This window comes from Xiphophorus maculatus, chromosome 5, assembly GCF_002775205.1.
Source record: "Xiphophorus maculatus strain JP 163 A chromosome 5, X_maculatus-5.0-male, whole genome shotgun sequence".
Lineage (NCBI taxonomy): Eukaryota > Metazoa > Chordata > Actinopteri > Cyprinodontiformes > Poeciliidae > Xiphophorus > Xiphophorus maculatus.
Window position 1 is genome coordinate 31,635,245 of NC_036447.1, and position 19,960 is coordinate 31,655,204.

General features: G+C 38.1%; 1 protein-coding gene across 1 annotated transcript in view; it reads right to left on the bottom strand.

Moving 5' to 3' along the window:
• Window positions 1-19,960, bottom strand: part of LOC102237391 (protein sidekick-1) — a 487,074-nt gene that overhangs the window by 43,195 nt on the left and 423,919 nt on the right. The window contains exons 22-28 of the mRNA XM_023333436.1: window positions 14,387-14,508; window positions 14,179-14,291; window positions 10,534-10,684; window positions 7,768-8,008; window positions 7,344-7,459; window positions 2,871-3,057; window positions 896-994 (exon numbers count right to left, since the gene is read on the bottom strand). Of these exons, the coding sequence (XP_023189204.1) occupies window positions 896-994; window positions 2,871-3,057; window positions 7,344-7,459; window positions 7,768-8,008; window positions 10,534-10,684; window positions 14,179-14,291; window positions 14,387-14,508 (1,029 nt within the window). The remainder of the gene's footprint in view (window positions 1-895; window positions 995-2,870; window positions 3,058-7,343; window positions 7,460-7,767; window positions 8,009-10,533; window positions 10,685-14,178; window positions 14,292-14,386; window positions 14,509-19,960) is intronic.

A 19,960-nucleotide genomic window follows, 5' to 3' on the forward strand; every position in this document is an offset into this window, starting at 1 on the left:
ACAGCAGGATTGTGTGTTTGTGTTTGTCGGTGTGATGGAGAAAGAGGGATTTGCCCTCCCACTCATCCCTCTGTCACAGGAAGGTGTCGTACTAAATGTCCTCCCTCCAACAGAATGCAGTCACACATCACTCAAACTGTCCTGCTAAACTCCGTTCCCTGCTGAGAGGACAAATACCTCCATTTCCTGCTCAGCATACACACTCATACTATCTTCCCCTTTAATCTCTATACTTCTCCTTCCTGCCTTTCTTCCCTTCTTTTTAGTGTCACTGGCTCTGCAGCTCAACAAATCCAGTGAAACGTACTTATACTAAAACAGCCATATGTGATTCTATACATCATCTACTTTGAAAAAGGTACTCAAATAACCACACATTCTGGATTCATAATTTAAAAACCAGAACACGCCAGCAAGGATACACCCACAAACTTCACCAGTGGAGTGAACTGAAAGATGAAGACTGAACAAGCTCTTTGTTATCTTATGACTTTTACTCGCCTACTTCCTTTGAAGTAGGGGTGCCAGTCATCCAGATCTACCATCCTGCAAATTTTAGATGCATTTATTTTCTAATATATCTCAGCCTGGTAAAAACCAGCCCTCTGTTCTACCCCTTGCTCTATTCAGAGTGTCTAGACCAGTGACGGTTTCTGACATGTGAGACATGGACAACTGCCCAGGGCGGCATTCTGTGGAGGGTGGCATGAGTGTTTTCACAAGTGGAGGAAGAGAATGTTAATTGTAGCAAATCACCAACACCCTGCACAACAGAAATAACATCAGGTGTGGTGAATGGTAGATCTCAGGGTCTGGTCTAAAGGACCACAGTGATATGTGATTCTATGTTATTTTGTGAACATCTCTAGAAATCTTTTTATTTTTATTTTTTTACCTAAAATGATGCCGTTGGGAAACGCAGGAGGCTGCCAGACCACCCGGACCGATGTCAGTCGAACCTCTGGAAACATCATACGGACTGGGGGACCTGGGACTGGAAATGAAAACAGTTAAGGTTGTTGGCAGCAGAATAAATGTGTATTAATACAAAAGTTAAAAAAACAGCAGAATGAATAACTGCAAGGTAAACCAGTCGTGTAACAAAAATGCACCTAAAGCATCTAACTCCAAAGCCCCAATGTCAACCCAACTATCAAGCATGGTGGTAAACAGACTGGCATTAAGATCCAATAACAACCTCAATCTCAGCTAAACTTGGACACAAAGCTTAAGAGCCAGGTCAGTGGTGAGAAAACAATCAGTTTAAATAAACTCTGCCGATTGTGAAAGAAAGAGTGGTCACCTATCCAGTTGGAGGTCTTACAGGACTTTGCTCATGGAAACAGGAAGACTTGGGATTTCCTACAACTTGTTCAAGGACATTTCCTAAAGTGTTAGTGGAGAAGTACATATGTGCATATGGAAAGTGGTAAATGGCTTTGTACTTTTACAGCGCTTTATCATGTAGAGAGGATCCCAGGCTCTTCACACTACAGCCATTCACCCATTCACACACACACTCACACACTGATGGTGGCAAGCTACTGCATAGTAGCCACAGCTGTCCTGGGGGGGGTCTGACAGAGTTTGGATGTGTCATTTTGATCCAGTGTGGATTTTAGGCACACTGGTCCTCCAATTCCAGTTTTTAAGACTCATTAAAGATTTTAGTTAAATCAGGGGTGTCCAAAGTGCGGCGTGGGGGCCACTTGTGGCCCTTGGACTGAGTTTGTTGGTCCCGGAACAGCAGTTTGAGAATAACACAAATTTGGGCTATCCAAATTGACTTTTTATTTTTAAATCACAGTGAAATTATTATCAACATCAGTTTATCTTAATGAAAAAAGTTAGGTATAACAAAGTGTTGTTTTATAAACATGCTTTTATGATAAGAACCAGGTTTATCCAGAAGTTTTTACTGACTTTGCTGCACAAAAATCAGCTTTTATTTAATTTTCTGAATTTGGGTAAATATAACAAGCATTTTAAAAGAAAGTGACCCTAAATTATGTTATTACTGAGAATAAATTTGTTATATTGAGCCCCAAAGAATTTGAATACAAGATGCCTTTCTTTTAACATAGCAAAGCCTGAAAATCCTTTTTATGAATAACAATGAATAACCTCTCTTTTCTACACAAACTACAAAAAACAAAATAAAATTGACTACTTTGTTCATTTCATTTTAGTTTTCTTTCTTGTCTTTTTGGCCCGGAAGTTTTTTTTGAATTGGCGACTTTGGCCCACGTGACAAAAAGTTTGGACACCCCTGAGTTAAATGATCATTTCCCATGATGAATATACGCACAACTCTCAGCTGTACTGTATGCTTAAGAGGAAAACTATATAGGGCAAAATAAGAAAAAGTAATTTCCTTTTAACTTTGTGCCCACTTTGACACTGCTGCTGATAAAAGTACATGTTCCACCTCAGCAAATACATTTCAGCTCTAGTGTGCACACATTCATAAGCCTGCAGTTGGTTTATGTGTCGGGGTGTGTTTGTGTGTGTGTGTCAGACAAAATGGAGGTTCATTATACATTGCAGGGAATTGACTTTGCCATTCTGTTTTATCCTGAAATGAGAAAAACTTTTCAAACGTGACTCTGCTTGACAGACGATGATTGCTGGTGTGTGTGAGGGTGTATGTTGTGTTAGCCGGGGTGAACATGTGTGTGTTTGTGTGCATCGTGAAAGTGCCTCTAATGGTTATCAGGTCTCTATATTGGCAGCTACACATTATTACGAGAAAGTATCCACATATGTCTGTGATGACAGCTGAAGTGCAAAGGAGAAAAAAGACAGGAAGAGGTGGGAAGAGGAGGGAGATATGCTGAAGAAACTTCTGGTCACAAGCCTGTAATTCCTACCGTCTTCTTTGGTTCTGAGGAGGACAGGGCTACTGGGAGGGCCGTCGCCAACCTGTGTGAACGCCAGCACTTGCAGTGCATACATTTTATATTTTTGGAGGGTACCCAGAAGCAGTGTTAGATTTCTGTCTCCTTGTACCACCTGAACACTAGGGGGAGTGTCTGAGTCTTTCTCACAGTACAACACCTGTGCAAAATGAGAGGAAAAAACATCATTAATAAAAGAAAACATTAAACATATACAGTAGTTGGTTGTATCCTACGCTGCCAGTAATCTTAACTGCTTAAGGATGTCTTATATACTTTGATGCCAAAATAAGACATGGATAGTAGATACATAGATACAGCAAGACCAAGTCATACAATGTGCGCACAATTATTAGGTTAATAATAGATTGTTAAGTTTTAATTATATGACATTTTTATGCATATTTTCCTACTCTGCGCTCTATAGACTTGAATGCTTATTGAATATAAACATATCAGCTGATGTATATTTGTTTAATGAGGCAGGGTGGGGCCTAAGGAGATCAACATCAAGGTGTGCAGAATCATTAGGCAGCTTCTTTTCCACAGGCAACATGGGTGAAAAATGAGATCTGAAGACAAATTTTTCAAAGTTTTTAGGAGTCTGATGAGATGAGATATTCAGACAGACCATGGTGGATCAGTAATGGGCACACAGCTCCACTTCGCATCAGATGACAGCAAGGTGAAGGTGGGGTACTGGTATCGGCTGGTATTATTAAAGATGAGCTAGTTGGACCTTTTCGGGTTAAAGATGGACTCAAAGTCAACTCCCAGACCTACGGACAGCTTTTAGAAGACGCTTTCTTCAAGCACAGAAAAAAATCTGCATGTTTTAAGAAGACCATGATTTTTATGCAGGACAATGCTACCCATCACATGCATCAAAGTCCTCCACTATGTGTCCAGCCAGTAAAGGCCTTTGAAAGAATAATGAAGTGGCCCTCACCAGACGTAAACCCCATTGTGAACTTGTGGGCCCTTCTTAAACGAGAGATTAAAAGTGAAGGAAAACAGGACACATCTCTGAACAGTGTCTGGGAGGCTGTGATTGCTGCTGCATAAAAATTGATCGTCAACAGATCAACAAACTGACAGAATGGAAGGCTTATAAATGTTATTGAAAAGAAGGGTGGCTATGTTGGTCACTGATTTATATTTAAATGTCCGAAATGTTTATTTGTCAACTTTGAGTTCTATGTTTATTATTCTCACTTTAATGGAGAAATGGGAAAATGTTCAGTTTTAATTCAGTTGCATAATAATTCTGTACACTAATAGTTGCCTAATCATTGTGCACACAGATATTGTCCTAAAAAAGTCAAAGTCTCACTTTTACTTTATTAAATATTCAGGTTTGAGAGATTGTTTGACAAAAAGCAAAATAGTTTTTCAACAATAAAATTAATCTTCAAAACTACAACTTGTGTAATAATTGTGCACATAGTGTAAAGTTATCTCGGCTTTATTTTTGAGATTAGAACTGTGTGAAATAAATAATAGTATGAATCTTTCAGATAACAATCTGTGGTGCAATAATTATTATTACACCCAGAAAAAGCAAATCAGTACACAGTGTGCTATCATTGACAAGAACAGCTAGAATGAAAATCTGTCAGAAGCTGCTCTTTCTAGGTCGTCCTCTCCCCGCTTTATAACTCACAAACGTGAACAAGTCATTTCTCTTAAAGCCACATGAGGTAAAAAAAAATGTCACCTCAAAATTAAAGATGTAATAATGAAAATAAGACACAAGTCAGGCACAGCAGGGCATCAGGGACGGCTATTCAACATTTAGCAGGGGGTGGAAGGTGTTAAAAGAGCTGCTGCTGGCAGCCACTTCCCATCTATTAACATGGTATGCATGCAGCTAAGTGTGAGCCACAGAAAGGAACAGAGATATGAGGTGTGATGTGCTTTGGTCATGTTTAACGATGACCTGGATTTTGTCAGAAATAATAAAATGCATGAACAATAGACTCATTTACAGTGCTGAAAAAAAGTGTTTGCCCCTTTAATGGTTTCTCGAGCTTTTTTAAAAGTTAAATATTTCAGATTATCAAACCTGATACCAGACTGGGAAAGCCAAAGCAAAAACAAAAAAACAGTTTATAAAAGGTTTCCTAAACCACATTCTTAAGATTGAGAGACCAAAAATGTCAACAAAGTTCCTATTTTGATCTCAAACTATCTCATGACTGAGAGTGTTTTCACATTCAAAGCTGCAAACATGTAGTCACTGAATAAATAAAGGTTCCCATTTAGGTTCTAAAACACTAACCATAATCAATATTTAACATTAAGAATAACTGTGGACTATTTTAAAACTCACAGAATTTCCAAACAAGATCATCATATATATAGTACAAAGAACTGTACAAATGATAGGGGATTCAATCAACTTTTTGAGCACAACTATTAAAGGTTATCAAAATATTATTTTTCAGGAGATTTCAAGATGCCGCAGAAGGAATAAGAACTTTTTTGACTAAAGCTAAAACAACAACAACAATAATAATAATAATAATAATAATAATAATAATAATAATAATAATAATAATAATACAATTTTTAAGCACTTCAGAAAAAAGCATTTGGAAAAGTGGAAATGTCATATTTGCATTCCTAAACAGCCAGCAATTGAGAGAGGGGTAGTACATAGGCAAAAACATTAGAATATCCTGAAAAGTTTGAAATGCTTTGTCACTCATTTCAGAAAGGATGACTCATGTTATTCAGAACACGTGAAATATTTCAATCCTATATTTCTCGTCATTAGGATTATTCTGACTTACAGACCAAAATTCAGTATCTCAGAAAATTTTAATTATTCCATACAATCGTTAAAAATGGATATTTTTAAAAAGACATGTCAGGATTCTGAAATGTATTCAGTGCTTGGTTGACCCCCTTTTGCATGGATCACTGTGGATCATTGTGTCTGAGGTGGAATGAGGGGATAGGGTTGATCGCTGCCTTCAGGACATCTGCCTTATTCGATCTGAAGTCTCTCAACTTCCTCTTGACGATACTGCACAGACTCCCAGGTCAGGACAAACGGCAGGCCAATCCAGCACAGCAACACCATGGACATTGAACCAAATTTTGATAATGGTGGCAGTGCAGGGCAGCAAATTAAGATCGCCACAAAGCTTGTCAGCAGAAGCTTTTATGACTGAAAATTTCCTGGTAGACTGCCATGTTCACTGTGGACTTGATAAGACCCACCAGATGCCACGGCACCCCATCATCTCTGACCGTGGAAACTTCACACTGGACTTCTCTGTTGAGTGTCGCTGCAAGTCTACCAGAGGAGAGTCAACCACAGTTTCTGCGTGCTCATAGTGAGGAACAGACCACATAATGGAAAAGCTCACTACCTGGGGTAGAACCGAACTGCACATTAACCGGATAGTGAGCGAATTGCCAGTGGAAAAGCACCTTTAGAGGATTAGGAAACCTTTTGAGTTAATTGGCTGATTAGGGTGTGGCACCACGAGTTTCAAATATATATATAACTTTATCACAATAATGTAATTTTCTGAGACGCTGAATTTTGGGTTGACAATATTTGTAAGAAGTAATCGAAATTACAAAGAATAAGAGCTTGAAACATGTAATTTTACATGTAATGAAACTATAGTTTCATTTTCTGAAATGTGTGACAAAAATATTGAACTTTGTGCACCATTCAAATGTTTTTAAATGTACCTGTATTTCAATAATTTATTGTAATTTTCTGTTTTGGTCTGTTAAGACTGGAAAAGTAACATATTTTTTCCCCGATGCTGAAAATGAGACCAACAGATGCCAGGTGTGTGTGTTCCTAGAGACCTGCATGTCTAAATAGATCAGCCATGTTACCATTTGGCCTTACAACATAACAGACGTTTCCTCTTTACTTTAGTTTGAACATAAAGGATGAGAATAATCTGCAGGATCTGTTGCTCTTGGTGGGTTAAGAGTCTGGACTTAACTGTCAAAACTATTCAGACTGTGACTTTGCACACAAAACCTTTGACTTTTTGCCAAACAGCAGTTCATCTATTTCAGTTACAGAGAATCTTCCAAAACCAACAGACTGTAGTCATTACCACCCTTTTGTTTTTGATAAAATCATAATCTAATCATTGTTTCACATACGACCTGACACCTACTGCTGTGTTATCAAGGAAAATAAGCCTTTCTTAATTCAACGCATTCCCTAAACACAATTATTGCAGCATGGTGCTTTTTAAAAGCCATAGTGGAGGAGGAACTAACTGGAACAGTTACAGAATATTACATCATGTTCCTCCTGCATGTACCAGATTTTTTTGTGTGAAGGTCTGTGTGGATGTAAGTGTGTGGATTGTGCTGGAAGAAGTGATAATGGGCTGAGAGGTCAAGTGAGAACATTAAGGTTGGTTTGAGAGTCTCTGTAGCTGCTTGAGAGTTTTGATTCACCTTATATCCAATAATGACTCCGTTCCTTTGTGCCTCAGGAAGAGCAGACCAGGTGAGCATGATCCTGGAGGAACTCACTGCCTCAGCAGTTACATTTTCTGGAGATTTAGACGGAGCTGAAAAACAGACAAAGAAACATGCGCACAAACACGCCGCTCAGTGCCACTTGACTCTCTGAACCAATCTTCGATTTTACCTCAGTCATCTCCCTCCCTCTTGCCATCAATCTTCCCCTCTGTGAAATTGAGGGAGTGAGTAAAGGCCAGTGAGAGGTGGCAAAATGAGAGGAGGACACAGAAAAGTAATTAGACCACTCTATTTCTCATCCATCTGCCTTCTTATGCCCAGCAAGCAATATGTCAAACTCATCTCAGTTGGAAGCTTAAAAACAGAAAAACGGAGTGAATGAGTTCTGTGTTTGTACCAGCCTCGGTGGTGCGTGCTGCGACTGTTTGGCTCCATGGTCCTGGTCCTATGGAGTTCGAGGCCTGGATCTGGACCTGGTAGTGGGTCCAGGGACTTAGCCCCTCTATTGTGTCTTCAGTGGTTCCAACTCCACCCTTTATGTCCTCAATTCTGTCCTCCCCATCTCCATCTGTCCTCCAAACACGGATCCGGTAGCCCACAGTCTCTGGGCTGCTGTTGTACTCTGACTGTGGAAGAGGCTGAAAGAAAGCAAACTGTTAGAGACTGAGGGAAAGAGCAAATCTGATGTGTTAAGCTTCACTTGTTATTGCAATGTTGCCTAGCTTGTAAAAAATAAAAGAACTGATTGCATCAGACTGAAAGAAAGCATGTGCTCAGAGGACCACTATTTTGCTTTCAAGAATATTTCTGAGACATTTGGGATGACATTTTATCCTTACTCTTAGTATTGACCAAACAGATTATTTCTGTCTGCACTCTTCACCTCCACAGCTCCTTTAATAATAACTGTACTAAAGTTATGTTCAAGATTATTCATACCACGGACAGAATTAGATTCAAGATTAGTGTCTGAAAATAAATTAGATCTGCATCGCTCAAAAGATAATGAAACAAAATAAAAACATATACATTTTGATAAGAAAAAAATATCAGTTTTTAATAAAATTTTATTTGAAAATGCAATCAACAGACCTGCCAATAATCAGTTGACAAATATTTATTGTCCTAAAAGCAAACAAATCATTCTTTCAACTAGTAAACAGTTTTTTGCATTTTTGTAATTTTGTTGCTTTGTCATTGATGTGCTATCAACATGTTATTAACAATCAGTCCAATCTTTGGCTCCCTCACAGGTTCAAGCAAAGATTCCTGGCTGGACTTCTTCAAAATGATCATATCTCTTCCAGTTAAAAGAAATATGTTGGTAAAACTTGAAAGATTACTTTAAACATATCTGTAAATAATTCTGGACTTAACCATACGTATTCCTTCTTATCCTCTGAATATAGCACTCTATCTGAAATGTGATTTTGCTACCACTTCCTAAATCTACCTCTATATCTTGCATTTCATTCTTTCAGTCTGCTGCAGCCAGTGACTAGAATGAAGTAATAAAATCCCCAAACAGGATACTTTCATCTCCAAAGCAGCTTTTCAAGCTTGGATCAAAGATCATTTTAAAGACATATGCTGCTCTCTGCTAGGCTTTGCAACCAATTATCTGTGGTTGCTTCATAGCTTATAAAATCCCCTTTTGTGTAAGCATCCTGTTTTTGTAAGTGCTGTAATTTTTTTTATTGGTTTTTGATGTTTATTTTGTCTAATTTGGGGAATTTTAAATTTTGTTTTTGTTCCAGCCTCCTCTTCTTCTACCTCAAAAGGCCTTGGCTTTCTTGACCGGTTAAATAAATAAACATGATTTTAATAATACTCCCACAATAGGACTTTCATTTTGCCCTGGCAAGATTCTTTCACAAAACACTTCAAGCCAGGATTAAAATACCTTCTTGCAGTCTCCATTTGTTTTGTGAAAGGACAAATGCTGTGATGAGGTAAAAGCTCCTGGCCAGCTCATGTATGTCAAAGAAGGTTGAAGGTTGTAATAATAATCTAAAAATGAAGTAGAAGTGGACCTTCTACTGAAATGTATCGAGTCATGATAATGGCTCAACACATACCAGTAAATTGAATAAGAACTGGTTGAGAAAGAAAAAATTTCTGGGCCAGTCAAAGCCCAGATCTTGAGATCTCATTGAAATTTTATGGGAAAAAAAACTGTATGTGCTTTATACTTCGACTGATACATTCCAATCTGCTTCACATTTCCACTTTCTTCTCCTTACCTGCATACTACATTTCTGCCATTTCAACTGCTCTGCATCACCTCAGACCCTTATTAATGTATTACTTTAGGAGAAAATTGTCCTGTAATCACTTTAGGAGGGTGTTGTTACTATCCACAGTTTGTTCCTAATCGGACAGACGATTTTCACAAACAATGTACATAGCAGCCATCCCACGCTGTGCAGAGTGAAAGTCTTTGAGATACCCAGTCGTTTTAAATACCTCAGTGATTTAGCACAGCTTAGCATTTAGAAGCCATAATACAAAATGTCACATTAGTTTTATTACCCTTAATATGCCGCTTAGAATAATAGCCTTAGCTAAAACCATTGTGATGGTCCCATTATAGCAGAAAACCAGCATAGCTCAGGCAAGGCGCTAACGTACAGGTGAGATCTCATTAGCATGCCACACTTGTAGTCTGTACTGTCTCAGTGTCTGTGCCTGATTTGACAGGCTCTTTATCTCATTCCAACTCTTAAATGGAAAAATGCTCTGCTCTCCATTTACGTTATAATAGAAGAGTGGAGGGGTGGGAGTGAAAGAGGAATGGAAGGAAAGAGAGAAGAGAAAAAACTAAAGAAAGGAAAGACTTAGAGAACATTATATAGCAGTTTGTGCTGGTTCCAGTCCAAAGTGGTGAGTGGGAAATGTGACAGATTAGTGTGAGCAATGATAACCAGGAGAGACAATGATTAGAGGCTGTCAGCCGCTCAACCTGTTCAGTCTTGCTGCTGCTCAGTGAGCATGTTAAAAAAACAAGATGCAAGGACACAACACAGGCCTGCAAGAAAAGGAAGAAAAGAACTCCCAGTCAAATTAGAACCGCTTAAATGACTGTAAAGGAGCAGAATAAAGGTTAATGGTTTACAGAGTCAAGCATGTATTTGGCGTGTGTGTCCATGTGGTGTTTTGGTACCTTCCAGTTAAAATGTAGACTGGTCTGTGTCACAGACACGAGGCTGAGGTTGGAGGGGTAGGTGTCAGGGGCAGCCTGTAGTGTTTGAATCAGCCTAGAGGGGGCGCTCATTGGACTGGAACCAACGATGTTCACCTGCTGCATCCTAAACCTGGAGACCACAAAAATCAAACTTTAAAAACAACAGTTTTATGTAAAAATCAGTGTGTTCCAGTGATTAGCAACAAGTTTCTTCAAGTGTTGCAATCATCTGTTGCTGTGGGTGAATCCAGAAAATCTCACCTGTAACAAAGAGCCGATGCTCCCTATTCCAAATAATACATTGTCCTGATCAGGCTCCTCGCAGATACAGTCATAGATTCAGAATTTGATTGTTATTAAAGCTGTTGTAAAACTGTTTACTATCTTGCAGCACAACACTAATGTAATGAAAAATGTGGGTGTAGATGTGAGGAACTGAATTCTATTTTCAAAGGGAATTTTATGAAGTATCAGTACTCTCACATCTGTTGTATGTGTGGATGTGCTCCCATTCTGACCAGTATGCATGTATTGGGATCAAGCTTGCAGAATTCAAAGGGCCTAATCTTAATAGATTACAAATACGAAAATTCTGACAAATCACTCAACAGATAGAGTGGACGATATGAGGCAGAGGACAGCAATGATCAGAATTTTGTCAAGCAACTGCAATAATGAGATCCGATTTCGACAGTTTGGACTGACCATACTGGGCCCAAACGTATCTAGTTCAAATGATTTGAATACCTCGATTATTAAAATTCCTTGAGGAAAATTACCTGCCTAAAGCTTCATTAAATTATGTTTTATTATTTAACACACCATGTTCCGGCCGGTTATTATATGTGTTGCGCAATGCTCTCACTTCCGCCTATGAGCTGTAGACTAAAGCTAAGTGCTAGCAGCATAACTTCCAATTTATGCTCGGTAATGAGTGGATTTTTATTGTTTTTCTAGCAACAAGCATCCTTAAACTGACTGGCACGATGCATGGAATATGACAGCCTTTCTCCTCCCGGAGCAGCTGCCTGGTGGCTGGTTCAGAGCGAAAGGTGGGGAACAGTGAGCGAGAGTATTTATGCAGATGGAGCAGATGGAACAAAGCGGGTGGCAGTTCTGAAGTCAATGCTTAGCATAAGTGTAGGTTTACGGAGGAACTGTAAGGTAAATTTCATATCATCCCGGTCGCAACAACTGTGTGGAAGAGCACATCGTGGCCGTACATAGCTGGTCGGTGTAGTTCTGTGTGCTTCTGTGTCTGATGAAGGAGCAAATCCTGTCACTAACAAGGACATAAAAGCTATGAATATCTGGGCAAAGTGAGAGTTCACCTTTTAAATTGATAGAGGTTGAATATGTAAACGACAAACTGGAGTATAAAAATTTTTTCATAAGTGGCTTTGTGAGCCTGCCTTTTTATTATTATATTGAATATAATTTCAGATTTTTGTATAATTTTTCTCCAGGTTAATTTAAAAAGTGAGCTATTATTGTTAAAGGTTAATTTTCTAAAATATAGAAAAGTAATTGTAGGGATGAACAAATATAAAAATTTGGGCCAATGTTGATATCCGATATTAATTAACTCAATTATTTGTCAGAATAATCAATATAATACTCGATTACTAAAATAATCGTTTACAACAGCCCTAGCATTGTTCTGTTGTAGTAGATTAAACACAGCATTTTTACTCAAACAACCTACACAACCTGGTGACAGAGGCACTCATTAATAAAACTGTATAAAGGAAACCCAACAAATTCCCATGTTTCTTTTACACATGAAGCCATCATGGTTTATTGTCTGGTAAAAGTGTCAGAAAAGGTTGTAAATATTTTACCTTACCTCTCTGACAAGATCCGTAAAAGGAGAGTCTGATTTAAAATCTTTAAAAGTTAGGAATAGTGCCAAACTTTAGAAATGTTTTGGCTATTAAATTATTGAACAGTAAAAATCAACATCCAGAGCTCTTCGTGAGAACTTCTTTAGTTGTCTGAGAGCAGCAAGTAGTGAGTCAGTAAAACAGCTATGTCTAAACATGTAGACTTGTAGACACAAAAACATTCATGAGAGAGAGTTTGTTGCTTTTTCTGCTTCTAAATGCAGCCATGCTTCGGTGTGGCTGTGACTGATGAAATGTGTGATTGGCAGAGTTTGCCTGAGAGAGTACATCTGAGTTGTTATCCCTGCGATGGGGAACAAGTGAAAGCAGGATGGAAGAAGAAACGAGAAATACAGACAAGTGCAACGCTTCATCTAGCGTCCCAGTGGCTCTGCCTGTGACAATGAGAGCTGTGTTAGTGTCTAACATATTTTCATATCAAAATATCAGACTTCTGAAAAGTTACATTTCCAGAATTTACTGATTCTGGAAATCAGTAAATTTCCAGAAATTTACTGATTTCTGGAAATTTACTAAAACTAGTTGTGGGACTTTTAAACTAAAACTAGTTGTGGGACTTTTAAACTAAAACTAGTTGTGGGACTCAATTAAAACTTTTAAACAAGTTAATCATAGGGTTTGTATTTAATTAATCAAAATGAACAAGCAGTTTCTTAAGATCCTCCTGCAAACGGCCGCCCTCCTGCTGATGCCCGTTTCTCTCCACCAAGCAGTGGTGATGATCATCGATTCAAATTTTTACAGCTTTCGTTCGTTGCTTATCTGATCAAAAGTTGGATCAAGGAGGTTCAGAGGCACACTCTTGTGACTTAACTGTAATAGTACTTGTAGGATCAAAGTTTTTTTGGACAACTTTATAAAAACTCAGATTTTGTCCCCCCCGCCCATCATAATTCTCTGGTGTCACCGCTGCCAGTGGACCAGGAGAAGCAGCTTTGTCATCAATCCATTTGCTTAGGGATATGGATATGTTGCGTATTTATGATACGCAACAAAAGGACTTTTGTATGTAAAAACGAAAAAAGTAATTAATTGTGTTAAGATACGTAGAATTAATTAATCGAAATTAACGCTTTAAAGTTCCATAAACAAAACTAAAACCACAAAAGTTCATCGTATATTTCTGACAGATATTTCCAGATGGACGGAAGGATGACTTTTTAAACAATAAAACAAGACATAAAGTCTGGAAATAAGAACATTTCTCCATTATAATCCAGAACAAGAAGAACAAACTCCATATTATTCCACACTTTGTATGAATCCTGAATATTAGGATGAGGGGACATTCATATCAAGCATTCATAAAGAAAATGAGAGAAGAGCTGCTTATCAAAGAGAGAACAGATTCTCTCCTCTTCTCCTTATTCTCCGCTCGTCCTGTAGTTTAATGCTTTCTGCTGCTGTTCCAACTTTCTCATCAGCATTCCTCTCTCCTCCGCTTCCTTATGCCTCTTATATCCCCCTCCCCTCTCCTCTTGCTAGTTTGCAGGAGGGTAATAAGGATCTGCATGCTGCAGCTGTGAAGGTGCTGACAAACAGAAAAGTCTCAGATGGAACTGTCTCTCTGTGTGCCTGTGTGATTTATCGAACTTCACCTGAGCCCTGTGATACTGCAAAACTGCAGAAGAGTGAGATTTGTGTAAGCTGGAGTGGGTGCACATGCTGATGTGTGAGCCTGTGAAAGTGCTCAGACGTGCTCTGTGAGTTTGCTGCTCACCTGTACTGAGTGAAGGGAGTGAGGCTGGGGATCTCCAGGATGTCTGCATTCGGCTTGTTGTCTTTCTGGTAAATGACTCTCCATGCCTCCTCCCTCCCATCCTCCTTCACCACCTGTTAAATACGGAGCATGTTGCAGAACAGGTCTCCTCCTGCTGTGTTTTGCCATTGATGTTAACCACTAAAGTGCACTCTCAGCACAAACACACCTGTCCTTCAACGATCCATCTGGATATGACGGTTTTGCCATCAGAACCAGGGCAGAACCTGAGCGTCACTGTTCGAGGACTGATGTTAGAGATGACCAGGTTGGAGGGAGCCCCAGGAAGCTCTGCAAACAGAAGAAAATATCACCAAAAAGATCATTTATTTCAGAAATTCAATTTAAAAAGCTAGACTTCTAAACTATATACAGACATTACACACAGTGATATATTTCACATGATTTCTTTTATCTTTATGAATGATGTTTTATTATGGCTTAGAGCTAAAAAGTACCTAAGAAAGTAAGAATAATCATGAAATTTCACTGAGTTCCTTCATATTACAGATAAGCCCTCACCTGTGTAGAGTTGCCTTTGATTCATAATAACTGGAACACTGATCGATAAACTTGAAGAATTTAATGCTTTATAATTTTGATGGTGGCATTTTGACAAAATAATATTTACTACCAGTTTCGTAATTAGGTACTATATTATGTTTTATGGTGTAAAGCTCTTTGAACTGCCTTGTTTCTGAAATGTGCTTTATAAATAAACTTGACTTAACTATAATTTCACAGAAGACCAATAAAAAGAAAGCAATGTCTGCACCAGAAGCGACCATGTACTGTACGGTAAATGTAGTTCATATTTGGTCATGTTCCTTTTGCATGAAGTCCTGCATTAGTGCAGCGTAGTAAGGAGGTGATCCAATGGTGTCCTACTTTCAGTTAATCAGTCTCACCTGTTTCTACTCAAGTAACTATCTACCCATATTTGGGCTCCCTGTTTCAATAGTTCCTTGCTGGACTCTGTCTGTTGCCAGGACTTCCCATTCTAGCATTGTCTTCATGTTGCCTACCATTTTTTAGACATTGATTTTCAGTTTTTAAGAAATTCCCTGCCAGCTACCTGCATACACTTAGCTCCTACTACACCACCTATACATGGCAGGATCAACTGTCTCTCATTTTCTCCTTCACTATACCTCCAAGATTTTCTTTGGGGTTTAGGTCAGGCAAGTCCAACTCATATCAAGACTCATATCAAGTCCAATACCACAGCTAGTAAACCACGTATTGGCACTTCAGACAGGGTGGGAAGCTTCCAAGTTCATCCAATAGTTGTCTTCCACTTATCTTAGAACAGGTAGTGGGGATTATGGGTTTCCAGAATATTAATAGAAGCTGGGGTCCTCACAACTTTCCAGAAATATAGTCACAGCCTCGATATGTAGTACGCTTTGTAGGCTACAACATTAAATGTCTATGAAAATATTTTTTATTGGCTTCATGTAATATTTCCACTTTCTGAGAAACTCAATATATAAGGTTTTGATAATCATCTAAATAACAGAAATACATGTTAATATAACCCTCTGTGTGTAATGAACCCTCAACAGTTTCATATTTTGAACTGAATTGCTGAAGCAAATTTGTATTTTCCTTGATGTTTTTATTGAGACGTACATGCAGCTTTTACGCAAAGCTTCAAAAAAACACACAAAATGTAGCCGTTAACCTGAAACTCCCTTTCCACTCGTGAAGGTTATATACTTTTACTGGCATATAAAATATTACTGGACCAAAACCTGTGGTTGCATTTCCTTCATAATGTTATTTATGAAAAGAGAAGTTGGTGTACTGCAACTGAAACATTTCAGTAGGTGCTCACAGATCCATCGAGATAAAAAACACCTCTGCTTCTAGGTACTGTTGCAAACACTTTATTGACAGAGGCCATTTTTTTTCTCAAGAAGAAAAGGACAGAAGCATCACAGCATGACAGATTATTTCAGCAGGGTGCATTAAAAGAAATATGCTTCAAAACTAACGTTTTCTGTACAGACTTTTAAGTTGAGCTAGAAAACAAAAGTGTTAAAAGCAGCAAATGTTGTCAGGAAAACTAGGTTTGTCTGGATAATAAAATTTTAAATTCTATACCAAAAGAGGAAAAATACTTGTTAGTTGACATAATTTTTGAAACAGATTTTTTTTAAAGCACAGGTTTGTGCTTTAACAAAAGCAGAGTTGAGAGTAAAAAAAATAATTAATTACAGTATGACAATATTTTAACTTCCTTATTTAAGACAAAATCAATAATTGTGAAAATACAAATTTTTAATAAAGTGCAGCTTTATAGAATTATGTACCTTTTGGTCACAAAATTACTGAGGGACAAAGAAAGAATCATTTTGTACTAAAATACATAGAGGTTTAAAACTATCTGAAGCATGCTAAACATTTTTAACAGTGTAAACAAAAATCCATGGAAATGTATTCAGCAACAATCCTGCACAACATCTGTGTGTCTGTTCATTTTGAATGTTGTTACCTTCACAATCACTTACAGCAGCAAGGGTTTTCTGCCCTTATTGTCAGCCTCACTCTGACTCCATCATTTATCAGCGTTATCATTAGCCACATTAGCCTGCAATGCCCCTATACCTACATGGAGCGTAGCGGTGGAAGCACAGGGTTGGTTTCTTTGCTTCGCCATTTCGTGGCCATTAGAGCAGTGAACTGATTAACAGTTTATTCGTACTGAGTAGAATGGAGCACATCTCAATAGGGGAGCACAGACTGACAGCATCATTATGCTGTTTGTATCCATGAAACTAATATTTAAACAAGTAACCTTAGTTTTTGTTGTCTGGAAGGTTTACTGTTGCAGATTACATGCATTTTGATGGCCTTTTAAAGTTGACTAAAAGTGTTATAGCTTTATGACACTTTAAAGTCATAAAGGTATGATGCTAAAGTGTCATACTTTTAGTGTTGCTTAAACAGTCACTAAACCCTAATCAACTTTTATGCAGATAAATTGACAGTATTGGGCCACAAGGGTGCTATCTTGATGTATCTATGCAAAGCAGGACATTTTTGTATTAACATGTAATTCTACAATATTTAGCCTGTCTTAGTGCTGCCCTCATACAGTCCATACAGCTTGTCTGATGCCTATGTTTGAATCAAAAACAATCTCAGACACACAGTATCTAATATATTTTAAATTTATTGCTTTGATAACTTTAGTTAGAACTGCAATGCTTCATATTTCCAATAGACTTTTGCTAAAAAGGATTAAAGGCAAAAACAAAAAATAGTGTTCTCAATTATGAGTTCAGCATATAAAGGCTAGGAGCAGAAATAAAGACAGAAAATTACCACAAGCACTATTTTTTAAAAACTGTTTGACACAGAAAATTCAAATCTAGAAAGTTAATTTTAAGTAAAGGATTTACACTTATGTCTATTTTTTTCTGCTGTGTCAGAGCAATTAATAATTTTTTTCCCCCAAGGTCTACAATACAAGATGGAGAAAGATAAATCTGAAGCGCAGTCAGAGTGATGGGGAAAAAATGCATTGTCCACCATGTTCCTTTTAACGCATGTAAATGACTGAATAGGCAGCAAAGCTGTGAAATTACGTTTGACCCATTCTTATTCTGACTTTATTCCATCTCCACGGGAATAATAAGAGGCAGGAAGCAGGCAGTTTGGGTGACCAGCTGTGTCAGGGGAGAGGTATGAGAAGCTGAAACACAAAGACTCTACAGGGAAATGATAACCACCTCCTCCTCCCCCCCTCTACTTGATAACGCAGGACAAATCTTCATAACACAACAACAATCAGAACATACAATATAACAATATACAGTCGTGAACAAATTTGTTGGGTCCCTTGGGAACAAGGACTGAACAATCTTGAATTCATCTTTTTTTTTGCAGTAGCATTATCTCACATTGAACATTTTGGTTACAAAACTGTAATCTGAGTACAATTATTCAGCAGAGCAAAATGTCTCTGGCTGCAAAATTGCTGGCAACCAGAGACACTACTGATACTAGTCATATTTTGCAGAGGCCCTATTTGCCAGTAGGGCAGAACTCCCTCATCCCCCATAACACTTCCTCAGGTGAGGCACTGTGGGATTTCTTATGCACTTTTCTCTTCAGCTCATCAGATGTTTTCATTAGGGCTGGAGTCTAAAATGACTAATATGGTTTCTATGGAAGAGAACCAGCATTTTCTAATTTCTAATTATTAATTCTAATTATTCTAATTATTAGTTCAAGTGTTTCTGTTTCTCTGGAATATAAATACATTGAATGATAACTTATGTTTTTAGAGTAATGCAAGCAAAAAAATGCCAAGAAGAAAGAGATTGAAAAGCATCTGATTCACACTGTTAAGTATGGTAGAGGAACTGAAATGCTGTGGGTCTGTTTCACTTATACAGGGCCTTGAAATGTTAGAGTGCATCACATAATGAACTGTTTGAAAAACAAGGATTTCCAGAGGAAGAACAGAGGCCTCTATAAGAAAACCACAAATGTCTTTATTTAGTGGGATAACAATCCAAAATACAGGAATGGTTCACCAGACACATGAGCAAACTTCTTCAGCATCATCCACTCAAGAAGCATTTTTTCAAACTGACTCTAGAATTAACTTTTTTTTTTTTGAGAAAACGCTGACCTATCAAAGGTCTGAGCCCGGTTCAAATCTCGGTCAGTACTGTCAATAAAACAAAATACGACTGTTCACAGGTAGTTACTAAATTAGGAGGTGCGTAAAGTTGAACCGACAGTAGTGACCTCCATACACACGTAAGGAAGAGAACACTTTAAACAGAAAATCACAATGATCTATAGGCTGAATGTGAACTAAAGTAAGAATAAAATGATAATACCAAAAAATCTCTAACACGCCTCATATGTGTTGTACATAACAATTCAACTTGACATGAAGAAGAGGCTCAACTTTGTCGTCACTTACACAGAAGACTCCACTCTCGCTTTGTTACTTGCAATTCTTGTGTCACATACTTCATGTTTAGAGCCACTTACGGCCTGGGGGAGTAAAAATAGCCCCTCCCACTGTCCTGTCGGCCTACTTTCATTTAAGGGACACTAGAGCCCACAAAAAAACCCCTGGAGGGGTAAAAAAATAAAGAAAGAAATAAAAAAATAAAAAAAATGGAGCCGTGTCAGATTTTAGTGGTTGCAGGATTTCTCTGTTGCAAATGTGTCAAAACACTCCAACAATCTGCTCAGCATGAGACGAGCCAGACATGTTTTGCTTATGTTTACCCAGAATGCCCTGAGGGTCCACTTCATGTTGTCAAGAAAACCTGAGCTCATCCCATTTCCCCATGATGGAGATTTTAGTTTAATAGTAATAATACATGAAGTTAACTTTAAAATGAATCACGCAAAGTAACATCTGGACCCAAAGGTAAAGGTTATAGATATGATTTTGGTGATGAACTTGAAATGATATAAATTGTGTAATAGCAATTAAAGATCACTGATGTTGTGTTGGAGGTAGATTGGTGAAAGAGAAACTAAAAAGAGAGGAGAGTTGACCAATGCTTCAGAGTTTTCTGATTTGGAAACAGATTGTTGCAAATCAAACTGCTGAAAGAAGAAGATTGTGCAGGTAAAGGCGGTAGGGTGACCTTTGAGTAACCCCAGGACATGAACACGGACATCATGTCATAATATTTCTAAGGCAAAAAACTCAAACCTATAAACACAGAATATGAAAAGCTTCTTTTTTGAACCAGCTGTCAGG